Source organism: Papio anubis, chromosome X (genome assembly GCF_008728515.1).
Source record: "Papio anubis isolate 15944 chromosome X, Panubis1.0, whole genome shotgun sequence".
Taxonomy (NCBI): domain Eukaryota; kingdom Metazoa; phylum Chordata; class Mammalia; order Primates; family Cercopithecidae; genus Papio; species Papio anubis.
In genome coordinates, this window is record NC_044996.1 from 1,080,354 (window position 1) to 1,106,288 (window position 25,935).

The 25,935-nt window shown below is 45.0% G+C and overlaps 2 protein-coding genes and 2 non-coding genes across 12 annotated transcripts in view; 3 read left to right on the forward strand and 1 right to left on the reverse strand.

The window, feature by feature from the left end:
- Positions 1–632, reverse strand: part of GAB3 (GRB2 associated binding protein 3) — a 71,881-nt gene extending 71,249 nt beyond the window's left edge. For all 8 annotated transcript variants that reach the window (XR_002519551.2, XR_002519552.2, XR_002519550.2 and 5 more), the window contains exon 1: positions 448–632. Coding sequence is in view for 5 of the 8 variants with exons in the window: in XM_009198554.3 (XP_009196818.1) it covers positions 448–519 (72 nt within the window). In the remaining 3 variants the exon portion in view is untranslated. The remainder of the gene's footprint in view (positions 1–447) is intronic.
- An 11,276-nt stretch (positions 633–11,908) lies between these two features.
- On the forward strand, positions 11,909–25,534 carry DKC1 (dyskerin pseudouridine synthase 1). Of its 2 annotated transcripts, NM_001168809.1 has the most exons (15): positions 12,133–12,148; positions 14,008–14,075; positions 14,545–14,631; positions 15,010–15,101; positions 15,314–15,498; positions 16,115–16,179; positions 16,375–16,501; positions 17,295–17,425; positions 17,835–17,978; positions 19,548–19,668; positions 21,663–21,781; positions 22,440–22,543; positions 23,041–23,119; positions 24,035–24,172; positions 24,651–24,719. In NM_001168809.1, exons 1-15 carry the CDS (start codon positions 12,133–12,135, stop codon positions 24,717–24,719), a joined length of 1,545 nt encoding a protein of 514 aa, NP_001162280.1. The 2 variants fall into 2 exon arrangements, with proteins under 2 accessions (XP_021788094.1, NP_001162280.1); XM_021932402.1 differs by lacking the exons at positions 17,295–17,425; positions 17,835–17,978; positions 19,548–19,668 and having other exon boundaries at positions 11,909–12,148; positions 24,651–25,534.
- On the forward strand, positions 17,521–17,652 carry LOC116272249. Its single transcript, XR_004180969.1, has one exon. It is a non-coding gene; the product is annotated as a small nucleolar RNA SNORA36 family (small nucleolar RNA).
- LOC116272255 lies at positions 22,841–22,969 on the forward strand. The gene has a single exon (XR_004180974.1). It is a non-coding gene; the product is annotated as a small nucleolar RNA SNORA56 (small nucleolar RNA).
- Positions 25,535–25,935: the final 401 nt, after the last annotated feature.

Consider the following 25,935-nt stretch of genomic DNA (forward strand, 5'->3'; position numbering starts at 1 on the left):
CGGTCCTGGGGGAATGCAGGCAACTCCCCTCCGGCTGTCAGTCTCCCTATGCCCTGCCGCGTCCCCCTCGCAGGGCAATGGGTGTCAGAGCCACCCCCCGCCAAAGAAAGGGGCACGCTTTCGAGATGTCACCCTGGCCGCTCCTGCACGGAGACTGGTGCCTGAGGTTTCAGCCCCAACCCGCCTCCCTCCGCTAGAGTCAGCGGCGGTCTGGAGTCCCTGAGACCCGCGGGCAGGCGCCACCTGGTCTCTGGCCCGCTGCCTAGCACAGCGGCGACGCTGGCTCGACGTGCGATTTCGCTTTCTGTCCATCGGCCTCGCCCGCAGTCCCGGCGCTGGGAGCGGCTGCGCCTGGCGCGCCCAGAGCCCCGCGGCTTCCCCGCGGCCGCCTCGCCGGCGGGTGCCCCGGGAAGCGAAGGCCGGGCGGGTGGCGGCGCCCCTACTCACGTAGCGCTGTAGCTTCCTCTCGGGGGGCGACTTAACGAGCCAGCCGGTGCACACTGCGTCGCCCGCACTCATCGTGGCCGCCGCCGCCGCTTCCTCCAGCTGGGCCAGCCGCCCGCGGCAGAAGGAAGTCGAGCCAAGGATGCCGGCGGGGCGGGCCCAGCGCCCGCCCGCCCAGCGCCGCCCCGAGCGGCCGCTGCGACCCCCGCCTCCGGCCGCTGCGGCCCCCGAGGAGGGAACCGACGCCGCCCGCCACCCAAGACGGCGAGAAAAGCAGGCAGCGAAGCCTGGGAAGCCCCTTCGAGCAAGTGCAGCGCCGCCAGCGGCTGTGCCCAGGGGAGCCTATGCAGCAGGGCGCCTGCCACTCTCACCCAGGGTCACGAAAAAGCGCTCGGAAGGAGCCCTGCGACCTAATGGGAGCACAGCCTGGAACCTGTTGCCCTCAGGCCCCATCCCCAATCAGCCAAGCCAAACGGGATGGTCCCTGGGCCTCAGGGACCCTGGAGCCGAAACCGACGTACCACCCACAACTGCCATGTGCATAGTTCACGGAGAAACAAAAGCACGACTCCTCTTTGACTTCCCTATTCCACTTAATTGTTTGCAGAGTACTGTGTTTTCTATGTCCCTCCCCCAAACATCGTTGTATTGAGTGATAAGCTTTGCTGGCTAAATGGTCTAAATGTCTTAATGAACCCAAATGACCCAAACTCAAAAGTGCTGTTTGCAGTCTCTTTGACTCTAAGGTTTTAAAAGATGGATCTAAAGTTGATTGTGCCAACTAGTGTGCTGACCACGCTAAATAAAAATAACAATCATGAGCACCTAACACTTGTGACCTTCCTTACTGCCAAGCGAACACCATGCCAGCGATTGTGCTAAAGCACTTTACAGGCGTTATCTCATTGAATCCACACAAACACCCTGTCAAAGGGCTCTTATTATTATCTCAATTTTGCAGGTTACTAAAATGAAAAACAGGATGACAGTGTCACTTGTCAAGAGCCACACAACTAGAAAATCATCCATAGGAAGCCAGAGCTGTGCCAAGAGCCCATCCACTTAAGCACCACCCTCTGCTTTTTGTGGGCATCATCTGTGTGACGTTTGCTAGCATCTTCAACAAAACGACCATCCTACCATCCTATCAGGCCAGGTGCTTCAGGGTGATGAGCTAACATGGTAACACTAGTGGAGTCCATCAGCATGCGCACACTGGCTTATAATGATTTTCTTGTGTGAGATAATGTCAGTGTGAATAATGGGTTCAGTAAGTCAATGGGTGGGAGTGCCAGCAGAAATGTGAATTTTTAAAAAGCGAATCCATGTACAAAATTATACCTGTTCAAGTGAGAACAAATTGCTGCCCCTTCCAGATGGCAGTCCAGGTGGCTAGCTGGTCCCTCCAGGGAATGCTATGTTATTAGGGGCTCATTGTTTGTCTCTGCCTGTGGGCAGCTTGAGCACTTAGCAGTGGCTGTGGCCATATCAACTGTTGCCAGTCCCTGAGAGCCCCGCTATGCATTGCTAATTATCTAAGTCTTGCTCACACCAGTGTTAAAAAAAAAATCCCTTAATTATACTTTCCTCATTTCAAACCCTTGAGTCTACCATTTGCTTCCTTTTGAAACCTTGACCAATAGACCTGGTCATGAGGAACTCCCTATGACATTCTAGGTGTGAGTCCAGGGAATGGTGATCATGCAGCAGCAGGGGCCACAGAGATGTGAGCCACCTGCTCAAGCAACTTTCCTGTACCTTCCAGACCTGCTTGAGTCTGGTCTCAAATATTCCACTTCCAATGGAAGACCAAGTAGCACCAAATGTATCAGGGGCAGCTGAAGTTACATGGTTCTTTGGTGCCCCACGGTCAAGCATTCAGACTTTGCCACAGCCCAGGAGCAAGCTGGAAGCTGTTGGTCAAAAGGAAAATACTTCTTTTGTGGTTGAGGGCATGGTTTACTTCAAAACTCTAGGGGTTTGCTGTATGTTTCTCTTATTGGGACTTGCCAGAGGCTTCATGTAGCCTCCCAACGTGTCAAAGGTTCTGTACCTGTTGAATCTACATTGTCATAAGGTTCAAGTGGCCTGGACCTGTCACAGAGCCTTTTTTTGCCCTGGATCTCTCCCTGAAAACATGCAACCCTACAGATTACTTGCTGAGTGCATTGGTGCGGCACAATTAAGTGTAGCATATGTTGCCTACAAAATTCAAACACCCACACCAAATGCTGTGCCTCTTTCTGAGTGGTAGGTGGTATGAGGTACAACAACATGTTGAATACCCAACATGGTCCAGACCATCTAAAAACTTTGCTGAGGTTCAGGCTCTTGAGTTTTCATGGGGCTTATCACCCGCCCTGTGGTGTACTTGTATCTTAATAAAGCATCTAGAGTATTCGCTACCTCTTGATCATCAGGTCCGGTACATATGTCATCAGTGTAATAAACCAGCACGACATTCACAACAATCAAATTCCATTCAACGTGGATTATGACAGTGAGCCAGAGAATAGATACAGCCCTAAAGTTGTACTTCTGTTCCTGCCAGATGAAAGTAAGCTGCTTCTAGTATTCTCTGCTGAATGGGAAAAAATAACATTTGGCAGATGGATAGTTGTATCCCAGGTGCCAGGAGCCTGTGTTGATTTGCTGTAGGAAAACAGCATCATCTGGAATAGCAGCTTCAGTTCAAATCACAACCTGATTAATTCTACAATTACCCACTATTAATCTCCAAACTAGCCAGATGGGTTAAATAAAGATGTGATATGAGTAATTATTCCTGTATCTTTTAGGGTACACTGTTCTCCCTGCCGGAGAAATTGAAATTGTTCCTTCACGGAAACCCATCCCAGTTTCTCTGCACTCTAGCCTGGGAAGAGGAGAGAATTTGAATAGCAAGTAATTTTTGGCACCTGAATTCCCTTTGTGGCTTCCCCATTTATTTTTTATTTAAAATAGACTTTGTTTCACAGTTCATTAACTTCTGTAAATCTTATAACTACAAACTTGTGAAAATAAATGCCCACTATTACAGAAGAGTTTCTATCTCAATTACATCATGATGAGTCAAACTGGTTATGCATCTAACTTATTCGCTATGAAAAGAAAATTTGAAAAGAAAATTCTGGATCACAGACAGGCATGGGAAACAGTTTCACATGTGTGTGAAAGCCAATAATGAGGGAAAGGACTGCACCTTCCTATATCTCCCACCTCCCACCCACCTCTTGATTTAATAAATCGAAGAAGTATGTGAATTAAAGGCCTGGAGTGCCATGGCACAAGTTCAGATAGGGGAACACTCTTTTGCCTAGATAGGCATCCATAAAGGACTTCTCTAAGAGTTAAAATCATCTAATTTTCATCTGGAATATGAAATTTGACTTTATCATTATCAATGATAGTCTTTCATCATATCCATTATTGTTGTATTTAAAATTGCCCAAAATTGGTCAGGTATGGTGATTCACACCTGTAATCCCAGCCCTGTGGGAGGATGAGGCAGGAGGATCCCTTGAGCTCAGGAGTTTGAGACCAGCCTGAGCAACATAGGAAGACTCCATCGCTAAACAAACAAACAAACAAATAAATAAAAGATTGCACAACATTGTTGTCATAAGTCCAAATCAAACACTTCTCAATTGATTCCACAAAGCCAGTATTACTCTGATACTTCCAAAACCAGAAAAAGTTAAAGAAAGAAGGCTATATGCAAATATGCCTCATGAATATAGACACAAAAATCCTTAGAAAAATATTAGCAAATAGAATCCACAAATACATAAAAAGAATTATACACCATGCGTCTCAAGATGCAAGGCTTGTTCAATATTTGAAAACCAATTAATGCAATACAGTACATTAACAGACAAAAGAAGAAAAATCACATGATTTATCAGTTGATGCAGAACAAGCATTTGACAGAATTCATGACAAAAACTCTCAGAAAACTCTCAGAAAGTGGGGGAATTTCCTCAATTTATTAAAGAACATCTGCAGAAGACCTACAGGTAACATCATACTTACTGGTGAAAACCTGGACACTTTCCCCCTAAGACTGGGAACAAGGCAAGGATATCCACTCTCCCCACTTGTATTCAACATAGTACTAGAAGTCCTAGTTCAGTACAATAAGATAATAAAAAGAAACAAATTGCATAAAGATTGGGAAGAAAATGTCTCAATTTGCAGAACATAATTGTCTCCACAGAAAATCTCAAGGAATATGCAAAAACAACTCCCCAAACTAATAAGTGAGTTTTGCAAGGTTGCAGGATAGAAGGTCAACATATAAATCTCTTTATACAATTTCAAGGCTTATTATAAAGCTACAGTAATCAAAACTTTTTGTATTGGTGAAAGGATAGACATATAGATAAATGGTATGGAATAGAGAGCCTGGAGATAGGCTCACATAAATTCGTCCAACTGGTTTTTGACAAAGGTGCAAAAGCAATTCAATGGAGGAAGGATAGTCTTTTCGACAGACTGTAGCAACTGGACGTCCATAGGCCAAAACCAAACAAAATACCTCAACCCAATCCTCACACCTGATACAAAAATGAACTCAAAATGGATCCGAGATTTAAATATAAAATGTAAAACTACAAAACTTTTAGAAGATAAAATAGGAGAAAATCTTTGGGACCTACGACCTGGTGATGAGTTCTTAGACATGGCGCCAAAAATACAATCCATAAAAGAAAAACCTGAGGCCAAGTGCACTGGCTTATGCCTGTAATCCCAGCACTTTGGGAGGCCAAAACAGGAAGATCACTTGAGCCCAACAGTCTGAGACCAGCCTGAGCAACAAAGATAGACAGCATCTCTACACCAATTTTTTTTTTTAATTAGCCAGGTGTGGTGGTGCACACCTGTAGTCCCTGCTACTCAGGAGATTGATGCGGGAAGATGGCTTCAGCCCAGGAGATTGAGGCAACAGTGAGTCACAGAGCGAGATCTTGCCCCCCCACCAAAAAAAAAGGAGAGAAAAAAGTGATAAATTCGACTGCATCAAAATTAAGACTTGTGCTCTACAAAATACCTTGTTAAGAAGTATAAAAAGACAGCCAGGCATGGTGGCTCACACCTGTAATCCCAGCACTTTGGGAGACCAAGGCTGGTGAATCACCTGAGGTCAGGAGTTCAAGACCAGCTTGGCCAACATGGTGAAACCTCGTCTCTACTAAAATTACAAAAATTAGTTGGGCGTGGTGGTGGGCCCTTGTAATCCCAGCCACTCGGGAGGCTGAGGCAAGAGAATTACTTGAACCTGGGAGACAGAGGTTGCAGTGAACCCAGATCATGCCACTGCACTCAAGCCTGGGCAACAAAAGCGAAACTCTGTCTCAAAAAAAAAAAAAAAAAAAGGTGTAAAAAGACAAGCTACAGACTGGGAGAAAATATTTACAAATCATGTATCTAACAAAGGATTCATATCAAGAATATATAAAGAATTCCCAAAAATAAACAGTAAAAAAAAATCCAATTATAAAATAAACAAAAGATATGAAGAGACATTTCACTGAAGAGGATATACAGGTAGCAAATAAGCCCATAGAAAGAGGTTCAGCATCATTAGCTATTAGAGAAGTGCATATTAAAACCACCATTACCTACTCATCTAAATGGAAAAAAATAAAAAAAGTTAGCTGGCCAGGCACGGTGGCTCATGCCTGTAATCCCAGCACTTTGGGAGGCTGAAGCGGGCAGATCACCTGAGGTCAGGAGTTTGAGACCAACCTGGCCAACATGGTGAAACCTCATCTCTGCTAAAAATACAAAAATTAGCCAGGCACGGTGGTGGATGCCTGTAATCCCAGCTACTACGGAGGATGAGGCAGGAGAATTGCTTGAACCTGGGAGGCGGAGGTTGCAGTGAGCCAAGATCGAGTCATTGCACTCCAGCCTGGGTGACAGAGCAAGACTCCGTCTCAAAAAAAAAAAAAAGGTCAGCAAAATCCCCACATTGGGCCAGGCATAGTGGCTCATGTCTGTAATCCTAGCACTTTGGGAGGCCAGGGCAGAAGGACTGCTTGAACCTAGGAGCTCAAGATCAGCCTGGGCAACATAGTGAGACTGCGTGTCTACACAAAACACAAAAATTTGCTGGGCATGATGGTGCACGTCTGTAGTCTCAGCTACTTGGGAGGCTGACAAGGGAGGATGACTTGAGCCCAGGAGGTTGGTTGAGGCTGCAGTGAGATGTGATCACACCAATGCACTCCAGCCTGGGTGACAGAGTGTGAGACCCTGTCTCAAAAGAAAACAAAACAAAATTCCCACAATGATTTCCTGACCTACAGAATGAGGCCATCCTGGCAGAAAGGCCCAAGTGGAAACCCCTAGAGTTTCCCCTTCTCACAAAGTGTAAATCAAAACAAATAATACCACATACTTAGGAGCAATTTCAGAAATTAGTTCCCTCACCAAAGACTTGAAAAATGCAGAGAAGAAAATTCCTATCACACCCTCATTTAATTCATCTGTTTGGCCTGCACAGCAGTTGGTTAGGTCTTGGTGAACGTGGCAGTTCTAAACCAGGACTCCCAAATTCTTGACACTCCTCCCATTGAGAGGTGGGGTTAATGTTCCCTCCCCTTGAACCTGAGCAGGCTTGTAGCTGCTTCAACCATAGACTGCAACAAAAATGGCATGATGAGACTTCCAAGGCTAAGTCATAAAAGGTGATGCAGCTTTTTGCCTTTTTCACTCTAATCCTTGCTTTGGAGGTCCTGAGCCACCAAGTACAGACTCCAGCTAGTCTAAGGCTGCCATAAAGAGAGGCTGTGTGTAGTAGGTGCTCCAGTTCCAGAGGAACCCAGCCTTCCAGCCATCCTAGTATAGGCAACAGGCTGAAGAAGCTTCCAGAAGATTATAGCCTCCAGCCATCCTGTCACCCCTATCCATCAAGTCATCTCAGCCAAGACCTCAGACATTACAGAACAAAGAGAAACTATTCTCACTGTGTCCTGTCTTAATTTCTAACCTGAAGAACCTGTCAGCACAATGAAATGGCTGTTTAATGGCACTAAGTTTGGGGATGGTTTGTTATGCAGCAGTAGAAACCTAAACTGTGGACATTAAACGGCTGTGGATTACTGAAAGCATAATCAGGTGGTTATTTCAATTGCTGCTACGGTTCCAGATGTGATCTATTTGCTAAAACAATTCCATACCTCTTCCAACATTCTGTATGCAGCTGTTGATCTGGGCAATGATAAAGTGGCCTGTTGAAGATTCTGCTGTGTTGCTAGCTGGGACACAACACTCTTGTGAGGATCTGGGCCATACGCTGAACTAGAAACCATTAAATGGTGCAGTTTTTCTCATGGTCAGAATATAAGAGGTCTGGAAAACAGAGTTGAGGTGGGGAATGGCATATCTCACAGATATGCTGAATAATCTGCCTTCAGAATTTTTGCTTCTCAACCTCATGACTTTGTACCTGGCTGGTTTAGATTCTAGTACCCAAGAAAAACATGCTTCCACTTATGAGAATCACGCCACTAACCTGGAAACAGAGCCACTTGGCCACTTCTGGCTCCTCGTGCCATTACCCAATCCTCCCCTCTCCAGCTGACTTCCAGTTACAACTCGTTGGCCAGCACTATGCCACATGGCCACCCGAACTGCAAGAGAGGCCAGTAAATGATGTGACAAAGGATCTGATTGGCTTAGAGCGACTGTGATACATCCCCCGCTGCTGGGCACAGTGCTGTCCTGGCCAAAACTGGGGCTCTTTTATGGAGAAAGAAGGGGAAAGGGATAGCTGTTAGGCAGCCAACTAACAGTGCTTACCACACATGACCTAGTGAAACATTGTAGAAGCAATATAACCCTACAGGACCTGAGGGCAAGAGAGCAGGCTGGGAACTAAAGAGCATCCATGCTGGGCATTGTTAGGGGCTTTTCTCTTAGAGTACAAAAAAATATTTAGAGCTATTGTTTTACATTCCCTTCTTTACATTTGATTTTCTGTTTTTACTTCTGCAAACATCCACTAAAGTCTTATTTAATCGTATAACTTGGTGTGGTGTGGTGCTGTGAAGGTGAGAGATGAGACATAAACAATTTTGAGGCCTACCCTAAATGTTCACTCACCCCACTCTTTAAACCTGTTCTTTATTGAGTCCCACAGTCTATAATACCCTTCCAATACTAACAGTCTGTTTCTTTTACTTCCAAACAAAACATTTCTGGCACAAGATTTGGTACTAGAAGCAAAGTCTTCCATGAATCTTGCATTCAGACAAATGCAAGAGTTTTGTTTTGGTTATCTGCTAGATGTAGTGAAAACAATGTGGTGAAAATAAGCTGGCATGGGAATCTGGTAGCTTACAGCATTTATTAGCGAAACACCTCCTTCAATCCTTGTACGTTCTCACCTGAACTCCATCGTCCATTGCAGTTAAAGTTCTGGGATAGGCTTCTTGGTCCAGGCATCACCTCCACATGAACCTGTATTCCAGCATCTATACCAAGAATTCAGCCCGATTTAAAATGATCTCCCTTTTTGGGTCAAGAACCTTCACATATTATTTACATAAATATTACCTATTTCCTGGTACATGTTTGCAAACTCCTACTACTGTTTTCATATGCAAGCTTTGTCCTGCTGCATGACTTAAATTGTTCAGTTGAGGCAATGTAGAGGTTAACTCTAGTCACAGGCCTGGAGACGTTGGGGTGGGAGAGTAGGAGGGAAGTGCTTTTGCTTCCCTGCTAATTCCCTCAGGAGAGAGTAAGGGAACCTGCAATCAGATAAACGTGGGGGTTGTTTAACAATGGAGGCTCAGTAAGAGTTGGGGATTCTGGGGACTCCCAATTCTCCAATTTACTCCCATTTCCAATCCCAGTGTTCTATGCTTTTCTGATCATGGCCCCAACCTTTACTAAGGGAACTGAGAAGGCTGTGAATTCACTGAGTTTTGTAATTTGGAAAGGTGATGGGTCAAAATTTTAAAGTTTGGTTTTTAGTTGTTTTATTCTTGTGCCTGTAAAAGATAAGTACTTCCTTAAGCATTGTTACAGAAATTCCCTGCATTTCTGTCTGTGACCCAAACCAAAAATTCGAGGAATTTGGCTGTCATTTAAATGATCCCAAACAGTCATGAGTGGCCATCCTATCCCACAATTCTTGAAATCTTGTGCAATCATCACCAAAATGTAATTTTAGAACCTTTTTTATCACCTCAAAAAGAAACCCTGTGCCCATTAGCAGTCATTCCCCATGTTCCCCTAAATTCCTAGGCCAAGGCTACCACTAATCTGCTTTTTGTCTCTAGATTTGCCTAGTCTGGATATTTCCTATAAATGGAATCATACAAAATGTGGCCTTTGGTGTATGGCTTCTTTCACTAAGCATAATGTTTTCAATGTTGTATCCATGTTGTAGCATGGATCAGTACTACATCCCTTTGTATGGCTAATAATATTCCATTGTATGAATAGACCACATTTTGTTCATCTGTTCATTTTGGTTGTTTCTACCTTTTGGCTATTGTGAATAGTTCTGCTATGAACATATGTGTAGAACCATCTGTCTAAAAATCCATTTTCAATTCTCTTGGGTCTATACCTAGGAGTAGAATTGGTGAGTCATATGGTAACTCTATGTTTAACCTTTCAAGGAATTACCAGACCATTTTCTAAAGTGGCTGCATCATTGTATTTGAGGATGGAGTGCTGCTTCACATGCCCAACTTTATGGTTTGGTCAGACAACACCCAGTTTATCATGGGCAGCTCAGGTCTTAAGACCACGTGTATCACAGTCATTCCGTTTCAGTAAATAATCACAGTAAGCCAGGAGCTTTTCCTCCTGGCATATTATTATTTTTTGTGTGTGGAGGTTTTAGCTTTAAGTTTATTTCAAATTCCAGAGGGCTGAACTGTGAGTCTCTTACTAAAGCTTGGAAAAGGCTCTGTGTAGCATCCTAATGGGATATGCCATCTCCAGAAAATGGCCCACTGAGTGTCATGCTTCTTGTTTAGTAAGCAGAGGGTTCCAAGTAAGGCAACTTGTCTTTCTCTTTGGAGGGACTGTCTCAACATGCCTCAGCCCACTGGATGCCCAGGAAGCTCACTGAGGTGTCACCTCCCTGAATTTTCAAGGGGCTTATCTCTCACCCTGTGGTGAAATATTTGCTACTTCCTAAGCATCAGGTCCGCTCTGCATGATGTCTTGGGGTACAGTGAGATTATAAAATCAGTTTCCAGGGAATCAATTATGATAATGTGCCAGAGGCTTCCTTTGATCTTTCCTTCCATTATCACCCTCAGTCCTTGAGTCAGGAAGCCCCTGTGGGAATTTTTTCAGCTACCAATTTACTGTTTATTACAAGTACGGATTCAAGAACTGGGGAGAGAGCCACAGGGTGGCTGATAGTGAAAGGGACGTGGGCTGACTCCACTTCTGACCATTGGACCACAGTGACATTCTACTTCCCCAGCGATTAACACAGGCTAGTGCAAGCCCCTAGGAAATGGCCATGGGTCCCAGGAGAAGGCAGGAGGCAGGCTTAAAGTACACACTTGTAGCGTTACATATGCCTGGCCTCACCTTTACAGGTTCACCTCACAGGCTCTGGCCTGTGGACTGACCAGATCTGGGAATTAGATGAGGCGCTATGATTTTCCATTGTGGTGATTCAAGGCAGGATGCCTTTAGCCAGACCTAGAGTTACCGGGGTTATACAGATCATGATGGCTTACTACAGGACACTGTGATCAATTAGACACCATCAAAGATCCCTGGGGAGAAATCAGTTTGGTTCCAGCTTCCAGCCCTGCTGCCTATCATGATACCCAGGCTCATCCTGTTTCTATGAGATTTAGTGCCAATGCTTTGTCTCTGCTGTTTGGCGTGAAGCCCGGTCGTGGAGTTCGAATTGAGGTGTGCTGTGAGCATAAACGCACACTCCGGAAAGTCTTCGTGAGGGGACAAAAAAAAAAATGTAAAATATCCTATTCATACTGTTGTGTTTTGCCTATATGTGGAAATGATATTTCGGATACGCTGGGTTAAAAAAATTCATTATAAAAATCATTTTCACCTTTTTCTTTTTACTCTTCTTTCATGTTGCTGCTGGAAAATTTAAAAGTCAACATGCAGCACGCACTCTACTCCTATTGGCCATCTGCTCTAGCTGGATGGGAACTGCAAGCAGCAAAGGGCTTTCAACCTCTCCGAGCTTTAACATGTTCACTTATTAATCAGGACTGATCCAACACCAACCTGAAAGGGTCGGTGTGAGAAAGCAAAGAAAGAGGTACTGTTTACGGAGCGTTCAGCCGTGAGCCCAGGCGCAGGCGCGGAGCTAAAACCGGAGGTGAACCAGTTACAGCTGAGGCCACGCCCACAGACTCCAGGCTGCCGGGGCGGGCGGCAGTTGCGCTTCCAGCCTGGGCCAACCGGGCTGGTTGAGGCTCGATGCGCACGCGCGGTCGCGCCCTCCGTACTGGCCAAGCCAGCAAATCGCATTGCGCGGACTACCAGCGCGCGCCTCGGATTCCGCCCCCGGGATGACCCCGCCCCCTCCCGCCCCGCGGCAAGGCACGCACAGGGCGGTGCGCGGGTGGGTGGGTCCTAGCAGCGCGGCCTGACGGGACCGAGGCGGCGGGAGTCTGCGGTCGGTCTCTCAGCTGTGGTCCGGGCTGCACGCACGCGGTGCAGGATAACATGGCGGATGCGGAAGGTAAGGGCTGCAGGCGTCCGGGCCGTGCTAACTCCGGGCGACTCGGGGAGCTGGGGGTGGGGGGATGGTATCGGGGCCCGCGCACGCCTCCTTCTGGTTCCCGCCGGCGTGTCGGCCTCTTCTCCGCCAGGCCTTAAGCCGGCCTTGTCGCTGGGTACTGGCTCCATGGCAAGGGCGCGAGAGTGGAAGCCCCTCGTGGTGACTTAGTATGATGGGGCTCGGCTCTCTCACCTCTCTGGGGTCCGGGTCGCCGTCGAAGGACCTCTGCCGTGCTGCCCACCCTGTGGTGGCGGGGGACGTGGCAGTGTCTGTGCTGCTGCCAGCGCGGACGCCGCCGTTACAGCTCCATGCGACTAGGGGGGCAAGGGTAGTGGAAACGGGCCGAGAAGAAAAGGAGCCGAGGGACCTCGGAGCAGGGATAGAGCTCCAAGTTGCAAGAAAGTTCTAGAGGCCACAAGCCCGTGGGGACAGTCGAGTGGTCGCTTGTGGAACTTTCCGGCCCGCTGCCTGAGTGCTTCTGTTGGGTATTTAAGCCCTGCCATAGCCACGTGGTGAACCGGAAGGGAAGCAGACACGTGCAGTAGCCTGCAGTCAGTTACCCAGCCATGCGACCCATATATTTGGCCTTACACACTTTGTTTTCTCGCTTACCTACGGATATACGTTCTGAGAAATGGGTCGTTAGGCGATTTCATCATTGTATGAACATCAGAGGACTCTTACACAAACCTTGATGGCATAGGCTACTACACACCTGGGCTGTATGTATATGGTGTAGCGTATGGCTCCTAGGCTACAAACCTGGACAGCATTGTACTGTGCGGAATGCTGTAGGCAGTTGGAACACAGCATCGAGAGTTTGTGTATTTAAACATGTCTAAGCAGAAAAAGGACAGTGAAAATGTAGCACAGGGCCGGGCGCGGTGGCTCAGGCCTGTAATCCCAGCACTTTGGCAAGCCCAGGCGGGCGGATCACCTGGGGTCAGGAGTTCAAGACCAGCCTGGCTAACATGGTGAAACCCCGTCTCTACTAAAAATACAAAAAAATTAGGTGGGCGTGGTGGTACACGCCTGTAATCCCAGCTACTTGGGAGGCTGAGGCAGGAGAATTGCTTAAGAACCGGGAGACCGAGCCTGGGGAAAGAGGGTCCCCCCACTCAAAAAAAAAATATATATATATAAATATATATATATAGAGAGAGAGAGAGAGAGAGAGTACACAAGGTTATAAGTGGTGCACCGGAGGGCCCTTACCATGAATAGAGCTTGCTGGGCTGGAAGTTGCCCTGGCTGAGTCGGTGACTGAATGTGAAGGCCTCAGACTGAAGACTACTGAAGACTTTGTAATCTGTATACCTAGGCTACACTAAATTTATAAAAATATATTTTTCTTCAGAATAAATCAACCTTAGCTTACTGTAACTTCATAAACTTTTTACTTCGACTATTGTAATAGTACTTACCTTAAAACAAACATTATTCAGCTGTACATAAATATTTTCTCTGTTTATATCCTTATAAGTTTTCTATTTAAAAAATTTTTAATTTTTTTCTTAAAAAAAATTTTTTTTTTTGTTAACTAAGGCACAAATACACACAACACACACAGTAGCCTTGACCTACACAGGGTCGGGATCATCAAGACATCACTAGGAGATAGGAATTTTTCAGCTCTGTTATAATCTTATAGGGGCCACCATCACATACGCAGTCTGTCCTTGCAAAACATTATGTGACATGTAACTGTAATCGTAGACCTAAAATACATTTCCTACCTGACCTAATTTCGGTCTTTATTTTAAACTCTTGTTTCATTTATTCTTGGGGAAAATTCCCGAATCCTGTGTTTGTTTTTTTAGTAATTATTTTGCCAAAGAAACATAAGAAGAAAAAGGAGCGGAAGTCATTGCCAGAAGAAGATGTAGCTGTGAGTAGTAATGTGTTTGACTTCACTTTGACTAAAAAGGTTTACTTAAATAACAAACTAAAAGAGGTGTTTTTAAAGATTTCCAAGGAATGGGCCAGCATTGGTGGTCATTGTGTAGATTTGAAAAAGCATTGAAATGAGAGCCCCAGACAGTCCAAGTGTCCTTCAGGCATAGCTTACTAAGTGGTGCCGGCCTTAACCAACTGCTCTCTCTGAATTTCTCTTCTTTATGCCACCCACAGACCCACCATCCCCCTTTCTCTTTAAATGTTTGGACCTATCTTAGTGGCATTTCACTTCCCCTCTGTACTCCTGGTTCATTTCTTCTCTCTCTTTCCCTTGGAGGTCCCAGTGAAAATACATAGGAAGCCTTATTTTCTATTTAAAAGGCATACATTTCCGTGGCAGTAATGGAATTGTTCAAAATCGGGTGGGAAGTTTAATAGGTTATATTTCTGTCCTGTCGAAGGAAATACAACACGCTGAAGAATTTCTTATCAAACCCGAATCCAAAGTTGCTAAGTTGGACACGTCTCAGTGGCCCCTTCTGCTAAAGGTATGTGGTTAAAATCGTGCATCAGGTGAATGCCTGCTCTTATGTTATTTCCAAGTGTTAAGCAATTGATTGAGAATGCTTACTGCTGGCATCCTTGACTTTAGGAAATGCCCACTGATACAGTTTAAAGCAGGATTCCTTAAGGTATCTGAAATGAAGAACCAAGTTTTTAAAAAAATTTGCAGTGCACTTGACACTGTTGTAGAATAAATGTCCCCACAATGTTAAATTGCTAAGTTTGTAAACAGTTCTCAGTTTTTGTACTTAGTCCATCCTGCAGACCTATGCCAGTTTGTGGGCCACATAGTGGTACTGACTCTTTTTTTACATGTGCTCACGACATGGTATTTTGTTTTGTGTTGTGTTGTTGCTTTGTAGAATTTTGATAAGCTGAATGTAAGGACAACACACTATACACCTCTTGCATGTGGTTCAAATCCTCTGAAGAGAGAGATTGGGGACTATATCAGGTAAGTGTTGGGAGGAGGCACTGTGCAAACTTACTTTCTTTTGAAAATGCTTTCACACCAGCTATTCAAGAAGGCAGTGACATGCCAGAATAGCTTTGTCTTGAATATATAACCTGTACCCACAGTGAATTCTTTTTCTTTTAACTCTAGATCTGTTGTTTCATTGGCGCACAGGAGTGGGTTATACATTAATTTTTTTTTTTTCATTCTAGGACAGGTTTCATTAATCTTGACAAGCCCTCTAACCCCTCTTCCCATGAGGTGGTAGCCTGGATTCGACGGATACTTAGGGTGGAGAAGACAGGGCACAGTGGTACTCTGGATCCCAAGGTGACTGGTTGTTTAATCGTGTGCATAGAACGAGCCACTCGCTTGGTGAAGTCACAACAGAGTGCAGGTATTTGGGAGAGGGAGGGAAGGACTGGCTAGAGTGGAAAGCTTTCTGTATTTCCCTTCTATGTTTTGTCTGCTGGAAACTATTTCTTCGTTAGGGAAGAAAAAAATCCTAAAGCAGAGATACTGTTTTGGTTTCTGTGTACCTTCTGTCCCCTGCCAGATCTTGGTGGTCCACCCTTTTTGGAATTCCACATACTAAGCATGTATTCATCAAGCTGACGGGATCCATTTGTAGCCTGGAGGCAGAACTCTGTCCAGGTTCAGCTCTCAGCTTGTCACTCTAGGCTTCTCACTCTGTGCCACTGCTTCTGCCTAAAGTATCCTTCCTTCATTTTTATCTGAGAAAAGCCTGCTTATCTTGCAAGGCTTTTTCCAGGCAGGTTCTACACTGGGTACTCCCAACTGTCCCTGTCAGTACATTGAATTCCCAGTGAGAGAGTATCTTCATTCTTTCCTACATCATCACCATGAAATCTGTCTTCATGCAGATTTTATAGAAACACAAGGTCAAACTGCCTGCTTTTCCTGTTGTGCAAAATGGGAGTGACTGAGCATATAAGAAATATGAAAAACAGAAAACTCAGTGGCCAAACCTGACTACTCTTGTCATTTTTCAGGCAAAGAGTATGTGGGGATTGTCCGGCTGCACAATGCTATTGAAGGGGGGACCCAGCTTTCTAGGGTAAGTCTGCAATTGTAGGGAGGACACCCTTTGTTGATTTGGATCTCTGAGCCCCTAAACATCTGGAGATGAGTTAGCTGTCCTGGCTGACTCCTTTTGTGCCCTTTTCAGTCAGCTGCCACAGCCAGCCTGGACCAGTGACTGCACATTTACATTCTGATGAGGGTGTTTGTTTTGCTTTGTGTTTGTTCTTAGGCCCTAGAAACTCTGACAGGTGCCCTATTCCAGCGACCCCCACTTATTGCTGCAGTAAAGAGGCAGCTCCGAGTGAGGACCATCTACGAGAGCAAAATGATTGAATACGATCCTGAAAGAAGATTAGGTGGGTCATTAGGTCTGTGAGTGGGTATGAACACATTCTTCAGGATTCTGTTCTCTTGTTAAAAGTAGATGCCCTTGAAGTTGAAGACTTTCTGAAACCTGCGCTACAGCTGGGATATTGTCTGTGGGCAATAGTTTTTATTATCTTTTGTTAAAAAGTGAACAGTGCCTAGTAAAGTGAGATGGCTTTTGCACTTTTTATGATGACTGCTTCTGCTGGAATTGAAATATTTTCATTCTGCATTTGTGTAGTTCGGTGCTTTGTTCAAAGGTGTTTTCACCAAAGTATGTTTTGCATGTGTTTTTTACTTGTTGCAATTTTGACTGCTTAGAAGTTTCTGTTGTACAAAACATCATTTAAAAGGTTTTTCTGTTGAATCCAGAGTATTCTCCAGATTGAAGCCTATGTGTAAAATGCTACCAAATGGCAAAAAGCAACAATAAACAGTTGGATTGTACTTTTCTTTTAAACATAGCAATACTTAGCAGGGCTGGGTCAGATTAAGTTGTCAGAAGTAAATTTAAGACAATGCCTATTTTCCGCCCATCCATGAAACATACCATGCGGAATATACCTGCAACTAAGTGTTAAAAATTCTGTTAATATCAGAATTACAGATCTTTAAATACAGCAAATGCTTATATTTTAAGAAGTGGTTGCCCTTGGCATATTGTGTTAGTCATGCCCTCTGTCTGTCACCTCTAGTCTTGATGGCTCAGATGAAGGATAACCATTTCTCAACCAGTGATGTATTTATAGTAGGTGCTGCTTTTCTTTTGTGTGTATATCTTAGGAATCTTTTGGGTGAGTTGTGAGGCTGGCACCTACATTCGGACATTATGTGTGCACCTTGGTTTGTTATTGGGAGTTGGTGGTCAGATGCAGGAGCTTCGGAGGGTTCGTTCTGGAGTCATGAGTGAAAAGGTATGTGTTACGGGGCTAGAAGTTTTAGAGCTTGTTCTTAACATCTCCCAGCCTTTGGTGGCACTCCACTTGCTTCATGTTGTGGGAAAGGCGCTTTCCAAAGTGTTGAGTTCAGTCCAGGGCAGCTTCCCTGTTCTGTTAATTAAACTTTGGGACATTAAAATGGACTAAGGGAGATGATTGGGTAGGAAGTATTATTCTATTCATTTGCCTCCCAGCCTACAAAAATGCCTGCTTGGGATCTAATACTTCAGTGGTTAAAGATGCCTGGAAGAGCCAGGACTGAAGAGGCTGAAGACATAATGAGCTTGGACTAGTAGACAAGTTACATTCAGTTTTAGGAAGTTTGGGATCTGATGGGCCAAGATGCAAATAAACTGAATTATTTTCATACATGGCTGCTTTTCAGGACCACATGGTGACAATGCACGATGTGCTTGATGCTCAGTGGCTGTATGATAACCACAAGGATGAGAGTTACCTGCGGCGAGTTGTTTACCCTTTGGAAAAGTTGTTGACATCTCATAAACGGCTGGTTATGAAAGACAGTGCAGTAAGTTCCGGGTTAGGAGTTTATATTTGGACAGAACATACTCCAAAGATGAGGCTTGCTCTTTTTATTGTTTTCCTTGGGTTTTATTTATTTATTTTTTCAAGTCCAAACCAAGTATACTAATTTAAAGTAAAAGTTTAATGGTAGGAATACTTAAAAATAAGGCACATTAGGCTGGGCACAGTGGCTGATGCCTGTAATCCCAGCACTTTGGCAGGCTAAGACAAGAGGATCACTTGAGCCCAGGTAGGAGTTTGAGACCAGCCTGAGCAACATAGTAAGACCCTGTCGTCACAAAAATAAAAAATAGCCAGGTGTAGTGGCACATGTCTATATTCCCATCTACTTGGGAGGCTGAAGTGGGAGAATCGCTTGAGCCCAGGAGATCAAGGCTGTGAGCTGTGTTTTTATGATGATCAGAGAGTTGGCCTTTTATAAATTAAAGCATACTCTCTTTTCTCTAACTTGAGGGATAAAAATTTCTGGATATTTAAAATGTTTGTAGTTGGTAATTATTTATATTCAAATCTTGTACAGATGTTTGCATATTTTGTATGTGTATACGCTGTAATAAATACTGAAAGATGGTACCATAATAGTTGAAAAAACTCAGTCACAAAACAGTGGACAACATAAATGTGATAACCTCTCCTTATCAAACCATTGGCTTCTGGGTGAATGTAAAGGGAGGGTCAAATGTGATCAGCAAAAGAGATCTAGGTGAGTGGAGATGGCATGAGGCAGATGGGTGCCTTGGGCACCATTGAACTTCTGGAGAGGAAGCCTTAGGTTGTACCTACTGATCTGTAAATTCTGCACCAAGACTTTTGTGTGATTGGTTCAACAGGCCTCAGTAATCTTGTTTTCAAGTTCTTTAGGAGCCTGTTATTGCCTGGATCTCTAGTAAATCTATTCTTTCTCCTGATAAGGAGGAGAGAGGAGCAATTAAGGAATGCCAAGGCTATTTTTATGTTTAAAATGAAAATACCGACCAGGTGCAGTGACTCACACTTGTAATCCCAGCACTTTGGGAGGCCAGGCCAGGCAAATTGCTTGAGCTCAGGAGTTTGAGACCAGCCTGGGCAATATGGTGAAACCCTGTCTCTATTAAAAATACAAAAATTAGCTGGGCGTGGTGGCGCATGCCTGTAATCCCAGCTACTGGGGAGGCTGAGGCACGAGAATCACTTGAACTCCGTAGGTGGAGGTTGCAGTGAGCTGAGAACGTGCCACTGCACTCCACCCTGGACGACAGAGGGAGGTTCTGCCGGAAAACAAAAAATAAAAAAATAAAATGAAAATACCTGTGAGTCTCTAGAACCTGAAAACCTGAAAGTCTTCTTTACGACTTTTAAGTCATGTGTGTAAAGTGCAGAGAGTGGTGCCCTGCACAGTGAGGTGGCTGTTGCTCTTCTGAGTCCCTTCATGCCCCTTGCAGCTAGTGGGCCATCAGTGCCATCCCTGTTTCATGGTGTCAGACCCCACCCCCTTGTTGTCTTCCTTTACTCTGGTGTGGGAGTGGGGTGGAAGGCAGCAGCTGGGCCCTCACACATGGTGCCATCTCTGCAGGTAAATGCTATCTGCTATGGGGCCAAGATCATGCTTCCAGGTGTTCTTCGATATGAGGATGGCATTGAGGTCAATCAGGAGATTGTGGTTATCACCACCAAAGGAGAAGCAATCTGCATGGGTAAGAGGGGATGTCACCCTGTGACTATAATCTATCAAATAGGAGGCTATCAAATAGTAGGTCTTACTCGTCTTGTTCATTCATTTGATTTTTTTGTTTTTGGTGTTTTGTTTTTGTTTTTGCTTTTTAAGAAGACAAGAGTCTTGCTCTTTCGCCCAGGCTGGAGTGCAGTGACGTGACTTTGGCTCGCTGCAACCTCTGCTTCCCAGGTTCAAGCAATTCTCGTGACTCAGCCTTCCGAGTAGCTAGGATTACAGGTGCACACCATGACACTTGGCTAATTTTTTGTATTTTTAGTAGAAATGGGGTTTTGCCATGTTGGTCAGGCTGGTCTTGAACTCCTGACCTCAGGGGATCTGCCTTTATTTTTTTTTTGTACCCATTAACCATCCCTACCTCCCTGCCAGCCTCCAACTACCCTCCCAGTCTCTGGTAACCATTCTTTTACTCTTCTCTGTCCATGAGTTCAATTGTTTCGATTCTTAGCTCCCACAAATAAGTGAGAACATGCAATGTTTGTCTTTCTATGCCTGACTGATTACACTTAACATGATCTTCAGTTCCATCCATGTTGTTGGAAATGACAGGATCTCATTTTTTTTTAAGGCTAAATAGTATTCCATCGTGTATATGTACCACATTTTCTTTATCCATTTATCTGTTGATGGGCACCTCGGTTGCTTCCAAATCTTGGCTATTGTGATCTCTTTGATAACACTAATTTCCTTTATTTGGGGTATATACCCAGCAGTGGGATTGCTGGATCCTATGGTAGCTCAGTTTAGTTTTTCGAGGAACCTCCTAACTGTTCTCCATAGTGGTTGTATCAATTTACCTTCCCACCAACAATGTACAAAGGTTCCCTTTTCTTCACATCCTTTCCAGCATTTGTCATTGTCTGTCTTTTGGATATAAACCATTTTAACTGGAGTGAAATGATATTTCATTGTAGTTTTGATTTGCATTTCTCTGGTGATCAGCGTTGAGCACCTTTTCATATGCCTGTTTGCCATTTATTTATCTTCTTTTGAGAAGTGTCTATTCAAATATTTTGCCTGTTTTTTGATTGGATTATTAGATTTTTTTCCTATAGCACCGAGTTCGTTATATATTCTGGTTATAAATCCCTTGTCAGATGGGTAGTTTGCGGATATTTTGTCCCGTTCTTATGCATATGGATATCTAGTTTTCCCAGCACCATTTATTGAAGAGACTGGTTTTTACCCAGTGTATGTTCTTGGTACCTTTGTCAAAAATGAGTTCAATGTGGCTGTGTGGATTTGTTTCTGGGTTCCCTATTCTGTTCCATTGGTTTATGTGCCTGTTTTTATGCCAGTACCATACTATTGTGGTTACTGTAGCTCTATAGTATAATGTGAAGTGAGGTAATGTGATTCCTCTAGGTTTGTTCTTTTTGCTTAGGATCACTTTGGCTAGTTTGAGTCTTTTGTGGTTCCATGTAAAGTACCAGTGTTTTTTAACTCGTGAAAGCTTAGCTACTGTTGGATTGTCTCTTAAGACTTTAAATGCTCTGCACCCTCTTAGCGAATGAACCTTAGAGCTATTCATTTAATGGGTCCAATATGTACCAGAAGTAAGCATGTCATCAGGATTCCTTAGCTCTGTGAGCAGGCAGGCCAGCCACGGCCTATGGACAGCAGCAGAAAAGGAATCCTTAAAACTTCAAAGGTTCTGTGGCCGCAAAGGGAGTGTGCATGCCATTCCTATAGATATCTTGAGCTGCAAGCCTGTTATGTGTATCGTTAGGTGCTTTGGTTAGGTGTTTTTTAACTTGAGAAGTTTAACATCATTTCAGAAGCCTCCTTCTCATAATGGGGGATTTCTTCCATATGCATATCCTGAGCAAAGGAAACCCCAGTTAAAGTAGTAGAGCTCAGAGTTTTAAAAGTGGCATACAACAGTAGAGTTGGGGCTCATCAATTATCAATTCTTTCCCCCTTCAAATAATTCTTTTCTTTATTCAATGCCTGTAGCTATTGCGTTAATGACCACAGCAGTCATCTCTACCTGCGATCATGGTATAGTAGCAAAGATCAAGAGAGTGATCATGGAGAGAGACACTTACCCTCGGAAGTGGGGTTTAGGTCCAAAGGTAAGTGGTACTGGGTTGCGTGCTCTGCCAGGTTCTTTTGTTTGGCATTGTTGAATACTTGGGCAGCTATTGGTGTATTTCACCACCACAGGCTTGTATTGTGCTGGGCTCTGGATTGTTGATGAGTGGAAACAGGCCCTGTCTTGGGCCTTAGAGATTTCAGTCTAATGAGGGGAAACAGTTGGGCATTACTTACGTAATCACACAGTGGAATGGCAAATTTCATTCATGTTAGTGGCTACCAAGAAGTGCAGAGAGGTGGCTGTCACCTGGAGTGTCCACAGTGCTCAAGGAGTCTGGGCAAGAGATCATCTGTTAAGCCACACCAGTGTGAAGAGTGGATTAGGTGTTGATGAAGTGAAGAGGGGAGGGGAGAGTTCAGGGCAGTGGGAGGCAGCAAGCAGCATGTGCAAAGGCAAAAGAGTAGAGTGGCTGTGGTGGGGACATATGTCTGCAGAGGCTCTCACTAATAAGCTTTGTGACCTTCAACAAGTCCTGTGTGTGTTGGAGTTAGTGGGTGAATTCTGAATGCTCTGGAGAGGAGTTTGAGGCCCTGCTGAGAATACACCAGGGAGGAACCTTGTTCTATTCTTTGCAGTCACCATGCCCGCTTCCGCATTGACACCATTCTAATGTTGACACCTTGATGTTCCACCAGGCAAGTCAGAAGAAGCTGATGATCAAGCAGGGCCTTCTGGACAAGTACGGGAAGCCCACAGAGAGCACGCCTGCCACCTGGAAGCAGGAGTATGTTGACTACAGGTGAGGGCAGGATGTTTCAGAGCCAGGGGTGGGTAGAGACAGCACACATGCTGCCTTGATGCAGGAGTACGTCAACAACAGGTGAGGATGGGAGGGTAGAGAGTGCCCACTTGCCATTTGGATGCAGGAGTACATAGACGACAGGTGAGGGACAGGTGAGCACGGAGGTTGTAGAGCCCAGGGGAGGGGGAGTCACTTGGTTTGGGGCAAACTTGCTAAATGCAGGACCACAGGAACCAGCTCTTTGGCTCCCATGAAGTCTTGGCTGCCCAGGCCAGTTAGGGGTGTGGGCCTGCACGGCAGACAGTTATCCCTTTCTAGTCTGGCTCGTGGGACTCTAGAGGGAGTCAGTCTGCAACAGTAAGTGGTGAGTTCTTCTGTCCAGCGTCAGTATTTTGATGGTGGTTTTAGACTTGCCAGATAACACTACATAACATCAGTACTGCCCTGGAAAGCCATTCAGTGAATTTGACCTATTGCTACCTCTTCTCTTTCAGTGAGACTGCCAAAAAAGAGGTGGTTGCTGAAGTGGTAAAAGCCCCGCAGGTAGTTGCCGAAGCAGCAAAAACTGCGAAGGTGAGTGGCATGCTGTAATCAGTTTGGAATGTGCTTAGGGAGATAATCCTAAGAGGCACTGGCATTCGTCTTACTTTGTGACTGTCTGCAGTCTAGCCATATACCCTGGCATCAGAGGTGTAGTGCATACACAGGTAATGCTGCCTTATACCCTGGGGTGCTTGTTTGGGCTCTGCAGGCTCCTCTGATTTGTATTCCCTGTCGTATCTGCTGGGAGGAGGAATGTGGGCTCAGGAATCAGATCGGCCTCGACTCCTACCTCAGCTATGGCAGCAACATAGGGATAGAATGGGTGCTGGTGTGTATGTGTCATTCTGGCCCCCGCCCTGGGTCAAATGGTAGGACACATGTGTTGAAATCAGAGGCCATGGCTGTTGGATACTCGAGGCCATACGAAATTCAGCAGAGAACAGAATTGCATTTTAACTCGGCACCACCTGGTGTTGAAAGAGTCAGTCAAGCATGGGGTGGCAACTCCACCCCATGTTGCTGCTGGCATTAGCGCACAGAATGACAGGTCTGTACTCAGAAACGGGGGGCGGTACTGAGTATCCTGCACAAGGCTGTGTGGGAGGAGCTTCTGACTTGTCAGATGTGAATTCCTGCTTTGCCTGCTTTCTGTGAGAGGTCCTTGCAGTCGTGAAAGAAACAGCTTCTCTGGGCCTTTCCATCCCCAAGCCCCGTGCTGCTGCTGTGCTGCTCCTCTCTGCCTGCCTCAAGGCTTCTTGGATTTGGGGGATGAGACTGTCTTCAAATCCTCAGTAAACTAAAGCCCTGTCCGGGTTTGTAGTCACAAAACGTCCTGTTGGATTCAGTTGGGATCTTTCTCGGTGCCTCACTACCTTTTGACTCACTGAACCTTTCTTGTCCATTATTGCCCAATATCTAACACTTAACCAATTGCTTTCATCTCAGCGGAAGCGAGAGAGTGAGAGTGAAAGTGACGAGACCCCTCCAGCAGCTCCTCAGTTGATCAAGAAGGAAAAGAAGAAGAGTAAGAAGGACAAGAAGGCCAAGGCTGGTCTGGAGAGCGGGGCCGAGCCTGGAGATGGGGTGTGTGGAGATATGTTCAGGTTCCTTGGGCTGGCTTAGTCCCTCCATGGGGAAAGAATTACCCAGGTGGTACCAGCTTTGTTACTCTTCTTGGAGGAGCTGTGGCCTGGGGGTGGCATGCGACTGAGTGCCTTTAGTGCTTCCCCATGTTCCTGGACTGCTTTTGCCCTCCCTGTGGAATGGACAGATAGAGGTACTCGGCATCTACCACTTACACTTACAGCTCTATTGATGGTGGGGTGGAGAGGATGTGTATGGTGATCTGAATGTTTCTACTTCCAAAAGTAGACCACTAGGGTGTCACTGAAAGGTTCGCAGAACTTTGTGTCACATGTAGTATTTAACCCAAAATATCCTTACAGGTCCTGAAAAAAGGCTTGCTTGACTGTGGACCTTTACCAGATTTCCGTCTGGGAGAGTGATAGCTTTGTTAGTGGATCCCACGGTATCTATAAGCTTCCATTCTCTTTCTTTCTAGGACAGTGATACCACCAAGAAGAAGAAGAAGAAGAAGAAAGCAAAAGAGGTAGAATTGGTTTCTGAGTAGTGAAGGCCACTTGAAGCATTGTGTCCAGCTGGAGGAGAAACTAAAGCCTTATTAAGAAAACATGTTAATAGATCCTTTTGTTGCTGAGAGAGTGGAACATAGGTCCTAGACAGGGTGAAGAGTTCCGGCACATTTTAGCTGCTACTTTGAGACCTCGGTGATGTTACCTGGTGTGGTCATCCCATCTTGTCCTGTTTTAAGGATATGGGTGATGAAAGAGGCAGAGTTTATCCCAATGACTTCTCGGTTTGAGCTGGGAAGCCTCACCTTCAGACCCAGTAACTGTCCGCAGCTGTCTGCTAGTGGTTGTCTTAACATCATAGTCCTAGTTTGCATTTTTTAATCCCCTCTGTTTATAAGGTTTGTAAAACAAAACAAAACAAAAAACTAAGTCTGCTCAGTGAAATGGTGTAGAACCGTAAATAAGTGATAGAAGAGTGTCACTGAATTTTGTCTCTGAATTCAGTATAACTGAGTTTTGTCCATGCTGGTGTCTGACGGGCCTGGTAGTTTTCCATCTTGTTCTGGCCTAGAGGTCAGTCCTTTGCACTTCCTCAAAGCTTCTGTACAGTGTTCACCTAAATCCATCTGACTACTTGTTCCTGTGCCGTCTTGTTTTAGGCCTCGTTTACTTTTAAAGAATGAAATTGTTCATTGCTGGGAGAAGAATGTTGTAATTTTTACTTACTAAAGTCAATTTGTTAAGTTTTTTATGTATTCCTGTTGGGTTTTCTTGTTGGTGATCTCATGCTAGCAGAGCAAAAATTGTAAAATATTTTGATTAAAAATCTAGGGACCTTTATGTTCTATTTGAAGTGTGATGCTTTTATGTTTTCTGGTTTTTACATTTTCGTTCTGTATCTTACACAGTTCACCTTGGGCCCTGTCATCTGATGTGAGTACTCAGAGGCAGTGATTACCACAAAACCAGTGATCTGTAGAAGAACAGAGGAGAGGGTTGATGTATTTATACATAGTGGGCCTGGCAGGAGGGAGGCAGGGTGAGTCGGGAGAAGGAAGCTGAAAGTTAGGGACATTCAGGAATCTGAAGGCCTTGGTGACAGATTAGTGGAAGAAAGGTCTAGGGTTGCTTCCAATTTGGTATTAAGAGCCAAGAAAGGGGCCGGGTGTGGTGGCTTACACCTGTAATCCCATCAACTTTGGGAGGCTGAGGCAGGCAGATCACCTGAGGTCAGGAGTTTGAGACCAGCCTGGT